This window comes from Megascapheus bottae, chromosome 10 (genome assembly GCF_031878675.1).
Source record: "Megascapheus bottae isolate mThoBot1 chromosome 10, mThoBot2.hap1, whole genome shotgun sequence".
Taxonomy (NCBI): Eukaryota; Metazoa; Chordata; class Mammalia; order Rodentia; family Geomyidae; genus Megascapheus; species Megascapheus bottae.
In genome coordinates, this window is record NC_143518.1 from 63,608,785 (window position 1) to 63,628,045 (window position 19,261).

Consider the following 19,261-nt stretch of genomic DNA (forward strand, 5'->3'; position numbering starts at 1 on the left):
TCTGAACTTTTCCAGAGAACCTAAAATAGTAATTTAGAAACAACAGCAGAGAGGAGATATTAAATGCTGCCTTTAAAATTGTAAAAGAGACAAAACTATTACTTCAGAAGTTCTATATGCAGTAAAAAAACATCCTTCAATAATAAAGATGAAATGAAGACATTTAAATCTTTCCAGTGAGTATAGTGCTCACCAGTAGATGGGTTCCAAGACAAGTGTGGAGGAAAGTTCTTCAGATTCAAGAAAATACATCTCAGAAACAAATCTTTGGGAGAAATTTTTTAAACTTCAAGTATATAAATATAAAAGATTATATTTCTCCAGCTGGACACTGGTGACTCATGCTTGTAATCCTAGCTACTCAGGAAGCTGAGATCTGAGGATCGCAGTTCAAAGCCAGCCCAGGCATAAAAAGTCTGTGAGACGCTTTATCTCCAATTAACCACCAGAAAACCGAAGTAGCACTATGGCTCAAGTGGTACAGCACTAGCCTTGAGCTGAAGAGCTCAGGGACAACACCCAGGCTCTGAGTTCAACCTCAGGACCAACCCCTCCCCCTCCCCCCAAAAAGATTATTTTTCTCCTGTTCTTAAAAAAAATGTGGCTTAAGTAAAAATGATCTTATGTGGTTTGTAACATGTAACATCACAAAGCACTGAAGAAGTGAGGGCAAATCTAACAATAGTGTAAGTAAAGGTTATATATTCTGAATAAAGTAAAACAAAAACTAAATATAAACTAATAAATTAAGAATGTATATTGTAACCCCAAGAACAGTTTCCCAACCTTTATCAATACTGACATTTTGAAGTGCAAAATTTGTTACAGGTGACCAAGACATGAGAAAGGGTATCAATGTTTGTAAAGTAATGTACCTTTTATCTGGTGAATATAATATAACCCTTCTACTAATTACAATAAAAATGTATGAAAAAATTTAAAAAGAAATTTAAAAAATTTATTACAGGTAACTATTCTGTGAATTACAGAATGTTTAATAGCACCCCAGTCTCTACCCACTTGATGTTAATAGCAACTTCACCCTCACATCATGTCAATCAATAATGTCTCCATACACTGTCAAACACACCTGGGGACAAAAGCATCTTGCTTGAAAGCTATTATTTAGAAACACTTTAAAATAAAAGAAGCACAAGTTAAAATGGTAGCAAAACAAAGTTAGTCTAAGTTCTGTCCATATTTCCGACCTAAGGAATCTCTTTAGACTTTCTCCCTCAATCACTCTTCCCTCTAATCATGTCTACGAGTTCTTTGGGTATTCTCCAAGAACCAATTACAGTTTTGGAGAATTCTCGCTCACAGTGAGAACATATACTGAGAGAAAACTGTGCTTTAAAAGAAAATAAAAAAGTGAAGCCATGGAGCTTTTTGCTACTAGGACTAACAAAATAATTAACAGTAGATCAAGTTACAGTTTGTTCCTAAAAGGCCATTCATTAAAGGCTAGGTCACTAGTCTGTGGCCCTACTAGGAGGTACTAGGTTAGGAAATGGGGCCTAGATAGGAAAAGAAAGCTAAAACACTGCTAGTGTTTCCTTGAAGGGGACTTTGGGACCCCACGGCTCAGTCTATCTCTCAGTCTCACAACCATGATAAGGTGAGCAACAGCCTTTTCAAGGCCTCCTACCACAGGCTCTAATGGTCACCGCAGGGATAAATTACCATGGACTGAAATCTTTGAGATCTGAGCTGGCATAAATCATTCCTAGTCTTAGGTTGATTTTCTCAGGTAATTTGGCATAGCAATGGAAAGTTCGTTGACACAAAACCTAGACTCAATTACAGCAATAATAATAAACTCAAAACAATATTTAAAAAGCAACAGCATAACTGACAAGCAAATAGTTGACACCAAATATTGAAATGATATTAAGTCATTATAAGAAAGCAGGGAAAGGAAACAAATAAGAAATGCCCCAAGTAGGAAATTGAGTCATTAAACATGAATGACCTAATTAAAAGCTGACTTTCAAATTTATTTTTAAAAGCAGGACCTACACACATGTAATCTGTAAGAGAAACAGTTTAAATGAAAAACACTGAAAGGCATTTTTTGCTCGCACTGTAAAAAATGCAATGATTTTTTAAAATCTGGAGTGGCCCTACCTACTGACTTGACTCTTGCATTTCAAGACTGCCACTAAAAACAGGATACATGGAAAGAGCTGATTGTGGTGGTGAATACTTGTAATGTCACTTATCAGACGTGGAGGTGGGGAAGATTTTGGTTCAAGGGCATCCTAGGAACAAAAAGTGAGTCTCACATATCTGTTAATGCCTGCTACTCAGGAGGCATAGGAAATAGGATCTGGATTCAAAGGCTGGGATACATTGTGGGAAACCACAATGGCTAGACACTCAATACATATCTGTCATGTCTAGTGACACAGGAAGCACATCCTAACCTAAAGCAGGCCCAGACACAAACCAAAACACAACCTCAAAAATAACCAAAGTATAAAAGGCCTAGAGGTATAGCCTTTATGTAGCAAGATCAGCAGCCTGTGATAAATACAGGATATTAGGAGTTTTTTTGTTTTGTTTTGCTTTTAAGTTTAAAAACGTCATCTGGGCTGGAAGTTTCATAGAGTGCTTCCCTAGCATGCACGAAGACCCGGGATCGATTCCTCAGTTCCATATACATAGAAAAAAGCCAGAAGTGGTGCTGAGACTCAAGTGGTAGAGTTCTAGCCTTGAGAAAGTCCAAGGACAGGGCTCAGGCCTTGAGCTCAAGCCCAGGACTGGCCAAATAAATAAAAAAGAAAAGTCATCTAAGTTGCTAACTAAAGAAGTCAGAAAAAAAATAAGAAACTAAGATCAAAAGTAGTTACACAAAAACAAAGGATAAAGTTAATAAAGCACAAAGTTGGCTCTTTGAAAGAATAAGAAAACAAACTCCTGAAAAGATTATTTTTTTAAAAAATCATAATATACCAATACCAGTTATAAGAGAATATTAAAAGAATATGCAAAATTAAAAGGATAATGGAATATTAAGTAAACCTTTTTAAAATAACAACTTTATGTTCAATACTAACATAAGCAACTTAAATGTAGACAATCTTTCATAAATACAATTTGCCAAACTGACACAAAAAATAGAAAATATAACCCATTTATGTATGTATGTATGTATGTATTTATTTTTGCCAGTCCTGGGCTTGAACTCAGGGCCTGAACACTGTCCTTGGACTTTCTCAAGACTAGAGCTCTACCACTTGAGCCTCAGCACCATTTCCAGCTTTTTTCTATGTATGTGGTATCAAGGAATTGAACCCAGGTCTTCATGCACGCTAGGCAAGCACTCTACCCACTAGGCCAAACTCCTGGCCTGCCCCCATATTTTTTAAAGGAATAAAATGTATTATCAAAACCCTCCCACAAAGGAAACTCCAAAATTTAATCAGAAATTTAAAAAGAATATACTCTAAAATACATCACCATTAAGTTATTCCAGCAACGACTATAATTCATATTAGTATATCAAAAGATTCTAAATTAAAAATTGGTTATTTCAGCCATCCCTGGTGGCCCACACCTGTAATGCTAGCTCTTCTCTCCAATTAACCACCAGACAACTAACTGGAAGTGGCTCTGTGGCTCAAAGTGGTAGAGCAGTAGCCTTGAGCTGAAGAGCTCAGGCACAGTGCCCAACAAAAGAAAAAAAAGAAAAAAAAAAAAAAGATGATGACGATGAAAAAGAAGATGTAACTTTGGAAAAAAAAAATGAGCAACCACTTCACAAAAATCAGCAAGTCAGCCAGACATGGTGGCTTATGCCTGTAATCCTAGCTACTCAGGAGGCTGAGATCTGAAAATTGTGGTTCAAAGCCAGCCCCAGCACTAAGTCCATAAGACTCTTATCTCCAATTAACCACTAAAAAACTGGAAACGGCACTGTGGCTCCAGGGGCAGGGCAGAAGCCGGCTGAAGAGCTCAGGGACAGCGCACAGGGCCAGAATTCAAGCCTCACGACCAAACAACAACAACAAAAAAAAACAGAAAGCCAAGAAGGAAGCTTTTCAAACAAAAGGTGTTCCTGAAAAGGTGTTCATGAATAGGATATTTAGTGGCAAAATAAGTGTTTTCCCATTAAGATGAGAAATAAAAGAAACCATGTCCATTCACCACTTCCATGTTATGTTCTACTAGAAGTCCCACCCAGAAAAAAGTAACCAGAAAAAGAAACTGTAAGTGCAAGGATTGGATGGAAATACAACTGTGGCTCTTCAGAGGCAACCTGAAGATCTATGCAGAAAAAATTTAAATAACTAATATGAAGGGATATTAAAAAAGTATTTCCTTCAGAATGGGTTATTATACACTACCTGTTAAATCTGTACCACTTTCAAATGAGTAGCATTATGAGCTAACTACTAAGATGTTAAATTTTGTTATCAAGGAACTGACCACATTAGAAGATACTCCTTAGTGCTATGGTTTAGGTGTAATGAGTTGTCTCAGAGTCCTTAGTGCCCTGGGTGGCTCTTAGGGGAGTTCAAGAAACTGCTGGGGAATTGCACCTATAGGGAAGTCTTTGGATCCACTGAAGGCGTGCTCTTAGAAGATCGTTCTTAAAGAGGATTATTATAAAAGGGATAATCCTGACCTCTACTGTGATGGCTTGTGCTATATGCTACCTACCAGCTACTAGGGGACCTTCACCAGAACTGGATGGCATCATGTAGGTGCCATCCCTTGAACCTCCAAAACAGTAAGCTGAATATACTTCTCTTTATAAAGTATCTTCACTCAAATATTTTATGATATAAAAAAAACAGACTAGTACATTTAGGTTTTGTTTTTAAAAAAATATTAAGCAAATTAAGTTTCACAAATTAGTATATACCTTTAATATTATTGCAGTTCACTGAATTCTATCATTTAGAATTTGAAACTGGTGAAATGTGAAATGTCCTGTTTTATTAACAAACTAAGTATCTTCATAGCAAATATCACCTATAGCTATGTAAAGCAAAGAAAACTAAGGAAGCAAAACACGCATGCTCAAAGAGAAGCAAACAAAGTACTTTCCACATTAACATGAATCTTAATACAGTCACTGCAGTGTCTATAAAATTAAATATATACTTCTTATAAAGTTAAACATATACTTATCATATGACCCAACCTCATTCCTAGATTGTTACCCAAAACAGATAAAAACATACCGTTCATACCATACATGAACTCCAATGTTCAGAGAAACTTTTAACAATTTGAAAACTAGAAGCATCCCAAACATCCAACTGTTAAAAAAATAGTGATATATCTAGACCTGGGAATCCACTGAATGATAAAAAGTAACAAATGATCTATACAACCTGAATGAATATTAAAAGTGTTATGCTACGGCAAAACAAAAAAACTAAGACAAATAAAGACTATGGATGGATTTCATTTAATTGAAATTCTAGAAAAAGAAAATTAAGAGTAGAAGAAAGCAGATTAGTAACTGCCAGAGGCTGAAGGACAAACACAGGAGTAAAAGAGGCAGGAAAGGAACTTTGCAGTGATGAAAATGTTCTATATACATTTTCATTTCATTTGTTTGTGACTCTACTGTAAACACGTGACACAACTCATTAAAATAAACCTAGAATTATTTAATTTTGATGTATATGAATTGTAACTCAGTAAGGCTGATTTGCTCAATAAATGCCTATATTTGATTTATTGACAAGTTTTAAGGATAGGTATTACTGTAGATCTTTAAATCACATTTAAGAGGTAACTTTTAACCAGAGGATATACACATAGAAAGTAAAATGTTCTGAGACTAAAAGGATTCTCATCCTACTTTTGGCCACATGGGTAAACAATGGTTGCTTAGCAACTAATCAAAACTCTACATTCTACACATTGAGCATGTAAGCAGGTGCCCTGACAGATTATCAACTAAGCTTTACAGTAAAGATTTCTTTCTTGAATAATAAATATGTATAGTTATTTATGTAAAATAATATGAACAAAGTATTAAAATTAGACAATGAAAAATTTAAATATGAAATCAATATCACACACCTACTCCCATACCCACCCCCCCCCACACACACACAAGCAAAACAGAAAATCCTGCTCCTTACTTGGCTTTTTACCTCAGAATTTCACTTACCTAATTTACTGTACTAGGGTTTGTAGGTAAACCTTCCCCCTTTACTATTTCAAATCCTTCCCTACCTACCCAAACTACCTTAACCAAATACTTTTATTTGCATATTTTTGTTATTAAATGTATACAAGTGACTTTTCCTAGATTTTAAATGGTTCTCAAGAGATCCCTCTGAATTATAAAATCTGAGGATACCACAGAAAATATACCAGTAACATGCATAGGCACAACATATCAGAGTAAAATCTACTTTCATAACTAGATTAATAAATTATTGTTGTTAACTTTGAAATGCAAGGAAATGCCTAAAGAAGCAAATCCTTAAAATACATATTGAATATAATTTCTCTCCTGCATCACAGTTCACTTTAACAGCATCAGAAAAAGTATCAAGACACCAATCACTCACTGTTCTGCATTCCTACCAACATTACTTTCCGTTTTCTTGAGCACTTACCCCGCTTCTGAACCCAACCTTCTTTCACAATGGTCACATCGCTCATGATGGCTCCCGGCTGAGCCCCAACTGAGGAGAAACCAGCTTTAGGGTTTGAATTCTCTGCTGCTGCCCTTCCCGCTCTCTAGTGATGACTCAGCCTGGAAGGAAGTATTGAAGAAAGAAATTTCTTTTTTTATGTTCCATTCTTGCAACTCACATAGCAATAACACACAACTAATTCTTTGTAAATGTCTTCCACCAAAGTCTGGCTCTTATTTAAAGTTCTAAATGGATGATTTGCTCTGGTCTTGAGACAGATTTCAAATGACAGTGAAACTTAAGAGATTACACTAAAATGTATCTTAACCTCTGTTACACTTATACAAATAGTACAGAAAATGTGTGAGTCTGAACTGAAAAGGGAAGAAAATGAAAGTTAAGTACTCAAATCCCTATAATTTCAGAAAGAGTTATGTCAAAGCCACTGTGAATATTTTAATTGCTATACTTTATGTAAAATACAATGTGCCAAGAAACCAATATTTATGTATTCTTACTCTGATTTGTTCCAAGAAATATTTTAGGTAGATTACATGAAGTTTATAAGATTATTTTTGAAAGTAGACAGAGAAAGTGAAACAAATGGAATATGAAAGTAGAAAAGAAAATTAGTATCCAAGATGAGCCAAGAACTGTTTCCGGTGCTTACCTCTATCTATCTCGTCTTTAACCCTCTCAGGTACTATTCACTGCACTCACAGAGAGGAAATCTGAGTCTCACAGAGACCAAGCAATCTGATAAATTTCAACATAGGGAATTCAGGCAAAATGTGAACCCAGGCTAAATTACTCCAGAGCTTTTTTTTTTTTCTTTTTTGACAAACTGGGTTTGAATTTATAGCCTTGTACTTGTTGCTTAGCTGGTATTCTACCACTTGAGCCCTCCAGTTAAGCTCTTTGCTTTTTGAACATAAAGTTAGCAACCATTTCTGTCTGGGAAAACCTTGAAGCAAACTCCTCAGATCTCAGCCTCCACTGGTACCTGGCCAGAGCCTGCATTCTGAATTTCAAAAGTATATACAAAGCATTAAGAAAAAAGGGAGCTAAAGTAAAACTTTCCATATTTCTCAAAAATGAGCAAGATATATGTCATGAAGTTTTCAGGAAAATGATGTAAATAAGGAAACATGTTAAGTTTCAATATTTACAGTATTTGTAATCTCAAAAAGAAAAAAGTTGTTCCAAAGAAATATAATGATTCTGATCATAAAAACCAGACATTTATCCTGTGGGTCTTCTTAGGATATCTATAGTATAATAAAAGCCTCAAAGCAGACATTGGATCTAATATGACTATTCCTTACTGTCTCCTTCAATAGAAAATGGTACGAAAAAAGTCAGTGAGAATATTTCTACATTTCCAAAAATGTCCAGTACATACACCATGTGGGCCAGTGACCAAGGCATAGATTTTAGATAACCAGAAAAACAGGACTATTCAGTCAACAATGCACAGCACTAAATTCAAGGTTAAACTTCCCCAAAAGTCCTACAGTTATTACAGGTCTTTTCCAACAAAATTATGGATGATAATGCTCTGTGTAATTTACATATTAGAATCAGTACTAATCATCCTCTAAACAGCCTGACAAAGACTCAACAGACAACCCTCAGTTGGTCAGGGGGCAGAGGCAAATGCCTATAGGCAAGGCTAGGTCAATTCAAAAATCATTAGAATTCTGCTAGTACAGCAATATAGGGATAGTGCTATAACATGTGCCTACCATATGCAAGGCCCTGAGTTCCATTCCCACAAGAAAATTAGAAGAATCTGGGTTATTTTCCCTGCGTATGTTTACTTCACAGGATACTGAATTAAAGAAATCTGAAGCCAGGTGCCAATGGCTCATGCTTGTAATCCTAGCTATTCAGAAGACTAGGATCTGAGGATTGCGGTTCAAAGCCAGCCCAGTCACAGAAGTACATGCAACAATTATCTCCAATTAACCATCAGAAGTGGCACTGTGGCTCTACATGGTACAGTGGTAGCCTTGAGCTGAAGAGCTCAGGGACAATGCCCAGGCCCAGAGTTCAGGCCCTACAACCAAACAAAGAAAAAAAAAAGAAATTTGAAGAAAAATAAAGCTGAAGAAGAGACATTCTTTGTTGAAATTTACAAAAATTTTACAAACCATGTCCTTTTCTTGAAACATTTTTACTAACGTATTTATCTGAACTAAATAGATATAACCTAACTTATCCCAGCAAAGTCTAAATACTTCCATAGGAAATGGTCACATAAGATCATGGCTATATAAACGACATGAGCCATCTCCTTATTCTGCATCAAGAGTTGTGCGTTAAATCTGGGGAACACTGTAAAATGGTGTCCTCAGAAGACCTGCACTGGAGCCCTTCTCTCTGGCGACACCTGCAGCAATATACTCTACATCTGTTTCTTACTATGAGAGTATATAACATGAATAAAAGAATTTATAGCTTTGTTCTTGGTACAAAAGTGGAATAGAGATCAGAATAACAAAAACATAAACTTCTTATTAAGATGATTTACCTTATGATCTCCTTATGAGAATAGTAGGGGGGAAAAGTATTTTTAAAACATCCCAATTCTTAAATGGATATTAACATAATCTTCCAGCTTGAGGGACCTATGCTTTGTAACTAAAATAGAAGCCAAGGGCTGGGAGTTTGGCCTACTGGTAGAGTGCTTGCCTAGCATTTCCCAGATTCAATTCCTCAGTACCACATATACAGAAAAAGCCAGAAGTGGTGCTGTTGCTCAAGTGATAGAGCTCTAGCTTTGAGAAGGACAGTGCTCATATCCTGCCCCAGGACTTGCAAAAAATAAAAATAAAAGGAAAGAAATAGAGGCCAAGACAAGACAGATGGAATAGCTTGCTAAAGACCACAAAGCCTTGAATGGATAGCAAAAGGAGACCAGACATCAGGTATGTTCCCTCCATCCACTGATCTCACTACTAAATACACTCAGCACTAACGATACACCAAAATACCCCACCAAACCAATCAATGGATTTTTGTTTTAAAATGGAACTATTTCTGAAAACAAATTCAAAAAATTGTCAATGCTTATGTATTAATATTAAACTCTTAAGTGTATACTAAGTAGGAAAAAACTTATTTTAGAAATGATTTTATCTATTTGAACCTTAAACTATTACCAAAAACTATCTATAAACAATCACAATTTTCATCTTTCAAAATTGTTCCTTGATCTTTTTGCCTAAACTGATTCCTTCTTTGACATCTAAAATATGTCATGTTATGGATATTCTATTACCAACAGCTTTATAATAAATGCTGTCTTTTATATAAAAAACCATTGATCCCCTGAACAGTAATTCATGCTGATTTAATTTTCCAAAATGGCAATGCTCTTGCTCCAAGTCATCTATGCTTTCACTGTCTTCATGTTTACTTACAACACCAGTCCAAAAGATGAGCTGAAATTCTGCCACTGTTCTAAGGCAGAGCAAATATTTCCTTCTGCAAACTCGTCTAGAGATGTATTCTACCCTGTGAGTTACAAAAACAAATTGGTTTTTTTTAAGTCTTTTGTATTAAAAACACTTATTTTCCCTTTTTTATTAAAAAAAATGAACAGAAAGCCAGGCACTGGTAATTCATGCCTCTAATCCTAGCTACTCAGGAGGATGAGATCTGAGGGTGTCTTTAGATTCTTATCTCCAATTAACCACTCAAAAACATAGTAGTGCTGTGGCTTAAGTGGTAGAGTGCTAGCCTTGAGCATAAAGAGGCTCAAGGACGGTGCCCAGGCCCTGAATTCAAGCCCCATAACCCAAACAAAACAAAAAATAAACAAAATTCATAGCAGACTCAATTTTAAGACAAGTGCCAATGGATCAATTCTAGATACTTAGGAGGTAGACATCTGATGCTCATGGTTCAAAGATAGCCCAAGCAGGAAAGTCTATGAAACTCTCATCTCCAATTTACCACCGAAACTCAGAGGTGGAGCTGTGCACCAGCCTTGAGCTAAAAAGATCAGAGAGGACAGTTTAAAACCCAAAGTCAATTTTTAATTTATACATTTATGTACACTAAGGATAACTTCATTCACTACTTAAGATTTTGATGATTAAAAACTGTATTTGAATTATACTATCCAATGTACAAAATATTTCACATCTTTAATTCTAGTCAATCGCATAATATAAATGATTAAAGCACTGCACTTTGTTGTTTAATAAATCCAGAATGAATGAAACACAAAAGGAGCAAAGATATAGCTTTTAATAACTAACAGAATAAGCTAAGCAAGCAAATCATGTAAATCAACAAAGAGAAGAATCTTGTACTATGTTAAAAGCTCAATTTAAACATTAAGGAGGTGTTAATACATAAATAATTAACTCTAGAGGTAAGAATACAATTAAAATTATAATATACTTCCTGTCTGTTTAAGCATATTACTTCAGATCACCATGATTTCCAAGGATTAGGATACATTCAAACAGTCTATTTTTGATGCTTGTGCCAGTACCACAGCATTGTACTCAAGACTGGTGCTCCACTCCTTACCTCTACCTCACGCTCTTTACTACTTAATTGGAGATAAGAACCTCTGGGATTCATCTGCCTTGGCTGTCCTCAGATCTCTGCTTCTAGCTAGGATCACAGAGGTGAGTCACCGGCACTGCACAAAATTTTTTTTCTTGACTTTTTGTGTTGAGATCATTAAGTATCAACTCAAATAAAAACTATTATTCATTGTGGGAAGAATGGAACAGTAAGGTATTTTAATACTTCAAAGAACTTTTTAAAAGGTATTTGCTTACAACCATCAATCATACAATTTTAAGGAAAAAACTAAACGGATGGACGGACACATCTCTGTGTATGTGTGTGTGTGTGCCAATAAATATATGATCGTCTACTCTATAACAATAATGAATTACAAGGATATAAGACAATGTTTTTTGTTTGTTTGTGCCAATCCTGGGGCTTCAATTCAGGGCACAGTAGCTATTCCTAAGCTTTTTTGGCTCAAGGTTAGTGCTCTACCACTTGAGCAACAGATCCATTTCTGACTTATTGGTAGTTCTGACTTATGAGACGTGGGGAGTCTCAGAGACTTTCCTGATCTGCAGGTCTGTGTCCTGAGTAGCTCAGTATTAGTAGCATGATAGGTGTGAGCCACTAGCACTGGCAAACTAAGTATTTTAAAAGAATTTTAAAATCCTATAGTTTGTTATCCAAGAGCTTTTTACTTACAGCACTTTGACTCTGACAATAATCTATATAATAACTAACAGCCATAGTCGCAATACTAGAAAAACTCTGACCATTCACTACCAATGAGAACACTCTCCCACAGCTTTCAAGTCAAGTTGGTAACAAGCAGTAAGAATGACTACTACCACAAATAAGATTTCCTATCAGTTTGGTATGTTCCCTAGCATTTACTCTAGCATGAACTCTCAAATATATGTAATTATCACTTGCAAATACTTATGAACATTTTCTCTGTTATGTTACCTCCTAAAAGTCCAGGAAAGCAAAGTGTTTTAAGGTAGTATATGTGAATACATATGTGTGTTTATGTGTGTGTGTGTGTGTGTAAATTAATGTGTCACAAATGAAATCATAAAAAGAGAAAACCAAAAGTATAATTGATATAAGTTCAAAAGTACCCAGCAGGGGCCAGGAGTTTGGCCTAGTGGTAGAGTGCTTGCCTAGCATGCATGAAGACCAGGGTTCAATTCCTTGGTATCATATACATAGAAAAGCCATAAGTGGTGCTATGGCTTAAGTGGTAAAGCACTAGCCTTAAGGAAAAAGCCCAAGGACAGTGCTCAGGCCCCAGGACTGGCAGAAAAAAAAAAAAAGTACCCAGCAACTCTTTTCAAACAAAGAACAAAATTCACAAGTTAATAATTTCCTACATGTTAATTCTAAGTTAAAAGCCAAAATATAACTTTCTCTGAACTACAGACAAACTCTGGATGCAATACTGTATACCACTTCTCCTGTTCTTCAAGTAATTCTAAAGCGGTCTATCCTTTTTAAGAGTTGTAGATCTGTTCAAAAGAAGAAATCATACAGAGACGTAAGCCACCTAAACTACCAGTTCCTTTTTTAAATATGTGTGTATGTCAGTCACACATCTTGAACTTGGGGCCTGAGCACTGTCTCTGAGCTCTTATTCAAGGCTTGTGCTCTACAACTTTGAACCATAGCTCTACTTCCAGTTTTCTGGTGGGTAATTGGAAATAAGTGTCTTACAGCCTTTCCTGCCAGGCTTGGGTATGAACAGCAATCCTCAGATCTCAGCCTCCAGAGTAGCAAGGATTACAGGGATGAGCTACCAGTGACATGCCCTAAATTGTCAATTCTTAAAAACCAACTTTATCAACCTGAAAATCAATCAATAAAAACGCACCACTTAAGAGTATCACAGTGCCATTTCAAGCACATGTCTTTTACTAAAAAGAAAAATTAGTATACTATTCTAATCTGAAACACTAGGAAAAAATGCTTAACAGATGCTTACCACCTAACCCCCTAAACAAGCTACTGATAAAATTTTAAATTATCCCACTTCTCATATAAACGTCATCTCTATGTGAATTCACCTATAACATGGGCCGACTGAAGGCTGGAAGAAAGGAGGGACAGGGGGTGGAGGGGGATAGAGGAGAGGGAGAAGGAGAAGAGGGAGGCTGGAGGGGGGAAACACATTTACCTGTGGTCTACTGAATGCCCAGCTTGACAACTTTTATCTCACTTAAGCAGAGAGTTAACCAGTGGGTCTAGAATCCTCTAACAATTATCATCTCAAAGATGCATTAAAAAATGCAACAGAGGGGCCGGGAGTTTGGCCTAGTGGTTAAAGTGCTTGCCTAGCATGCATGCAAACCCGGGTACGATTTCTTGGTACCACATACATAGAAAAAAAGCCGGAAGTGGTGCTGAGGCTCAAGTGGTAGAGCTCTAGCCTTGAGAAAGTCCAAGGACAGTGCTCAAGCCCTGAGCTCAAGCCCAGGACTGGCAAAAATAAAATAAAATAAATAAAAAATGCAACAGAAAAAGATGAGGGTGGGGGAGGGAAATGGGGACCAAGACTTGAGAAAGGGTATCAATGTATGTAATGCACCTTTTATCTGGTGAATATAATGTAACCCTTCTATTACTTACAATAAAATATGAAAAAAAAGATGAGGGGCGAGGGTACGGGGAGGAAAATGGGGACCAAAACATGAGAAAGGGTATCAATGTTTGTGAAGTAATATACCTTCTGTCTTATGAATATAATGTAACCCTTCTATTAATTTCAATAAAAAATATGGAAAAAAAGTTCAACAGAAACCTGAGTGCCAGTGGCTTACAACTGTAATCTTAGCTACTCAGGAAGCTGAGATATAAAGGATCACGGTTTGAATCTCTTACCTCCAATAAACAAGTCAGAAAAAGCGAGAAGTGGTGCTGTGGCTCAAGTAGTTAAATGGTAGCACGAAAAGACTCAATGGACAGCACTCAGGGCCTGAGTTCAAGCCCTAGTTCCAACAAAAAAAGAAAAAGGCAAGAAAGAAGAAAAAAAAAAGAGCAATAAACAGAGCAAGAAACTTGTTTGTCTGTTCACAACTGTCCCATCCACAGCAATATTACATAAAATCCCTTTAATTTTCTGTACCACAATTTCTTCAGCCATTAAAAAAAAAAAAAACAAAAAAAACCTGTATGTGGTAGTGCATGCCTCTACTCCCCGTATTTAGCAGGCGGAGGCTAAAGCAAGAGGATGAAGAATTTGTGATCAGCCTATTTGCAAATTACAGGCCAGTTTGGGATACAGTATGAGATCCAGTCTTCAATAAAAAGGAAAGAAAGGGGGCCAGGAGTGTGGCCTAGTGGTAGAGTGCCTATCATTCATGAAGACCAGGGTTCGATTCCTTGGTACCACATACACAGAAAAAGCCAGAAGAGGTGCTGTGGCTCAAGTGGTAGAGCACTGGCCTTGAGAAATCCCAAGGACACTGATAGGCCCTGAGTTCAAGCACCAGTACTGGCAAAAAAAAAAAAAGGAAAAGGAAAAAAGTGAAAAGAAAAGGAAAGAGAAAAATGAAATGTTTCAATGCTTTATAGCTCTCTTCTAGAGCTACTATTTATGATTCTTCAAGTTAAAATCTGCTGAGTACTTCATATACCAATGGCACCATAGGTAAATTATTACACATAGTTCCTCTCCTCCAAAGTTTTAGTTAGGAAGATAAAACATTAAAAGATTCACCTCAGACAAAATGTGAGCGAACTCTATTACTAGAAAAACATTTCTTCAGTTGCCCTCATTCTACAATCACCTGATTATAATAAGAGCCTATTTTTACTTAATATAGAGGAAAAAAATCTCATTTAAACATTTCCCTGAGTTTTCTAGTAAACCTTCTCTTTCCATTCTTTGCATCAGTAAAATATACCCATTTAGAAATGTGAAAAAACCTGTATTTGATGGTAAATACTGAAATATATTGAATGTTTAAATAATTAGTGAAAAGAATTAAAAATACACACATAGATCACGAAGAAATCAGAGGACATTTACATCCAACTTAATAACAGACTAAGATGATACAATAAAGTATGTAAGCAGCTGATATATAAAACTAATTAAATGAAAAAGGTTAACCAACTTTTTTTTTAACTTGATTCTGTGGAACTCATTGTATTACTCTACCCAAATATAGCATTGTCTCAGTGAGCTCTAAGAATAGGCACAAGTAAAACACTACAGAAAAAAATGTGTTTCACAATAAGAAGAGTTGACATGTATTTCTGTGCCCTGAGAAGTATTTCTCTCATGAAAACCACATTCCCAAGTGTAACAAGACTTATAAAGATTAAATTAACCAATACATGGAAAGCACACCTAAGAGTGCTCACCAGGCCGTGGTAAGTATCAATGGCAGCCAAACCCAATGGCACTGCATCCTATTGTTAACATCAAGAACATGCAGATTGCCTTTCCAGAAAGCACAGGCTGCATTCAGGACACCAGCACCGAGTACTGACCCAAATGCTGACATATGTAGGAGGGAGCAATTTTAAATGACGAATGTTTTAAACAAACTTCCAAGTATTATTAATTATTAATAATTACATTATTAATTAACTTAAAAAATTCAATTCAGATTACAAGACTGATTTGATCAAAGCAAAATGAGTAGCATTTTCCTATGCTTATAGTCGGTTGTTCAAATCTAAAATAGCATTAAATCATTTTTCAGTGCTATAAGCAACTACTATAAATACAAAATCCTAGCAAATCATGGTAAAGATCCAGTTAACACACTGGATCTTGAACTAGAAGTTAATAACAAGAAAAGTAATATCGGAAGTAGCGCTGTGGCTTGAGGAGTAAGATGGTAGGTGGCCTTGAGCTGAAGAGCTCTGGGACAATGTCCAGGCCCAGAGTTCGAGTCCCACAACTGACAAAAAAAATTAAAAAAAGTAAAACCATGCAAAGTTTTAAGTAAAAGTTTTAAGTAAAAGTTAAACTCCCATTAAAAATAGATACCTACTTTTAAAGAAGCCCAAGTAATTGGAAAAGTCTATATTTTTAATAAGTTCTATTTTAAAAATCTTAAATTCCTATGCTACCCACAATGTACTAAGCACAAAGATCTCATGACAAGTTTGACCAGCCCATTTATTTAGATTTGCCACAAACTCTTTCAAATGACAGTGATATTCTGAATGAAATGTAAAAATTTCTTACTCAAACTAGCATCAATACGCACTTGAATATTCGCTAAATAGATCAACTTTAAAATAGAAATACTGTATTTATAAAATTACATAGACAAGGCTTGCATAGTGGCACACACTTGTAACCCCAACACTGTGGAGGCTGAAGGTAAGGATTATGAGTTTGAGGACAAGAAGATACTGTCTCCAAAAAAAATTAAAAAATTAAACTGCATAAGTTGAAAACAGAAGAGTTAAGTGCTCTGACAATCACAACTTAAAAGAAATATTCATTGTCAAGATTAAACTAAAACTAAAGTTGCAAAACAATTCAAAAATCACTTTTCCCTAAAAACCTAAAGGGCAGAATGAACACAATTACTATATCAACTTTTTTGCAAAATTATTTAAAATACTGTTAGAAAGCATACCACTTGTAAATACAAAATACAAATTTCTTAATATGGGTCAAAATTGTATTGACAAAGTAAAAAAATTCCAGTCTTGATACATATATACAAGTATATATATGTGTGTGTGTGTGTGTGTGTGTATCTTACATAGTATGCATTTGATCATATATTACTCTAAGAAACTTGGTATCTAAAAAATAAATGTTTAATAAAATCGTTTTAGACAACCACCTCCTGGAATATTCTGTTTCATTTACATATTTCAGATTTTCCATGAGTTAGAGCATTATTGTTCAATTTAAGATCAGTAGTTTAACAGTGCTGACAATGATTCTAAGTTGTACCTAGATATTTACAAATCCTAGATCCCTACTTTGTACAAGACTAAACTTACTATCATACAGCAAGTTTAAGGAACAGATTTGCTGTGATTCTAAACCACAAATTCTTTCTCATGAGAGCAAGCTCAATGATACCCAACTTCAAGACTAATTTTCATTTCCTTAACTCATCTTTTCATTTCCCTAAACTCTTACAACATTTGCTTTTTTCCAACTTTTTCCTAGGTGAATATAAAACCTAATATATAATGAAAGGGGTTTTTTTTTGTTTGTTTGTTTTACCAAAAACAAAGCACCGTGGTTATCTCTTGATAGAGCTCTACTGGAAGTTATAAAATGACTAGTACTTTTCCAAACATTTAATATTAAACATGTTTAACTAGTGAGATGTGACAACCAGCAATGCAATGACTACGAAGTCATTATTTTACGCCCTTTAGCTTCAAGGCAACCTAAAAACAAAGGGTGACCGTTTGTTTTATTAGAAGAAATTGATCGATACAGATGTGTGTGTTTCGTTGTTGGAATTCTAGTTGGAAACTTTTATCAGTTGACATCCACTGGGATTTCAACCCAAATATCAGGCTAAGTGGCAAGTGTTGTATTTTCCTGACATTGTTTGGATGGAGAAATGCGACTTGTGGGTGAGGATTTCCTCTGCTTTCACAAGATAAACAGTCAACACGATGCTGAGAAAACCTGGCCTGGGTGCAGCTGCCCGGGAATCCCACGCGCGAGGCAGGCGAGGCAGGCGAGGCCCCCGCCCCCCCCCCCCCCCCCCCGCCCCGAGGCCCCGCGCCGCGGCCGTGCGGAGGGGAGGCGGGCGGGACGGAGCGGACTGTTTACGCGGCGGCGGCGGCGGATCCGCCGAGCCCAGCATCTTCCGCGCGGTTCTATTCTTAGCTCCCGCTCCCGGGCGGCTCCGGCCCCGCTACCCGGAGAACCGCAGACGGCGGCGCGTCGCCCACCTCCCCGCGCACCCCGGCCTGCAGCGCCGTCCCCGGCCGCGCGCCGGCGGCGGCGGGGCGGGGCGCGGGGCGGGGGACGGAGACCCCGGGGTGCGCCGAGCATCCGCGCCCTCGCCCCGCCGCGCGCGCGGACCGCCCCGCACCGGGCGGCGCAGCCCCCTCCCCCACCCCGCCCGCGGCCGGCGGCGCCGCGTTACATAACCGGGCCCGGCCCGGCCCGGCGGCGCCCCCTCCCCACCGCGCGGCCCGGCGGGCGGAGAGGGAGCGGCGCGGGCCGCACGGGCGCGGGAGGCGCCCGCCCCCCCGCCGCCCCCGCCACGCCGCACCGCTAGGCCCGGCGCGCCCCCCCTCCCGGCCCCGCGGAAGGCGAGGGGCATCGGCGTCGCCCGCGCCCGGCGTCCGCGGACGTCCACCCTCACCCCCGCCGGCCCCCGCCCCGGCGCGGTGACAGCCCGAGGACCCCGCCGCACCCCGCCGGCGCGCGGGCCGGGGGAGCGGAGCTGGGCCGGAGCCCCGGGGCGCGGCGGGCGGGCGGGCGGGGGCGGTTACCTGCAAAGGCGGCGGCGGCGGCCCCGCAGCTGCTCGCGCGGTGGCGGAGGATGGAGCCGGGGGGCGGGGGGAGGAGGGGGCGACTCGGGGGTCCCCCTCCCTCCTCTCCCCTCTGTCCTCCCCCCACCCCGCAGAGCCTCGGCCCCAGGAGCCCGGAGCGGCCGGCGGGAGGGAGGCGCAGGGCTGCCGGGAGGAGGGAGGGAGCCGGGCGGGCGGCGGCGGCGGCGGCGCTGGAGCGGGCGGCGGGCGGCGGCGCGGGGAGGAGGGGGCGGAGACTACGTGGGAATCGGATGCTGGCCACACACTCAGTTCATCCCCGGACCGCCGCGCTCCGGAGGGGGCCGGGCCGGGCGGGGCGGGGGTCCACGGCCTCCCGCGCCGGCCGCCGCTCCGCCCGGCGCCCAAGGGGCCCCGGCGCCGCCGCCACGCCGCCCCTCCGCCCTGCTCCCCGGCCGCCGCCGCCGCCGCCGCCGCCGCGGGGCTTGTTGTTGACTTTGAGGAAAACTCCTGACGTCAGGGCGGGCGCTCGACGCCTGGCGGGAGCGGCTTCCCCGCGTCCCGGCCGGCTCGGCCCGGCCCTCGTTCGCAGGCTTCCCCTCGCCCCCCGGGCCCGCCGCGCCCCCTCTGCTCTCGCGAGAACGGCTCCGGGCGGGAAGTCCCGGGCTTTCCCCGCG

General features: G+C 39.4%; 1 protein-coding gene across 5 annotated transcripts in view; it reads right to left on the reverse strand.

Moving 5' to 3' along the window:
• Akt3 (AKT serine/threonine kinase 3) overlaps window positions 1-18,774 on the reverse strand; it is a 208,753-nt gene extending 189,979 nt beyond the window's left edge. For 2 of the 5 annotated variants that reach the window (XM_090341504.1, XM_090341510.1), the window contains exons 1-2: window positions 18,588-18,773; window positions 6,591-6,730 (exon numbers count right to left, since the gene is read on the reverse strand). In XM_090341504.1, coding sequence (XP_090197630.1) covers window positions 6,591-6,636 — 46 coding nt within the window. In that variant the 5' untranslated portion in view covers window positions 6,637-6,730; window positions 18,588-18,773. Of the gene's footprint in view, window positions 1-6,590; window positions 6,731-10,491; window positions 10,511-18,587 lie in introns of those variants that run through there. The other 3 variants (XM_090341509.1, XM_090341508.1, XM_090341505.1) reach the window with 2 other exon arrangements.
• Window positions 18,775-19,261: the final 487 nt, after the last annotated feature.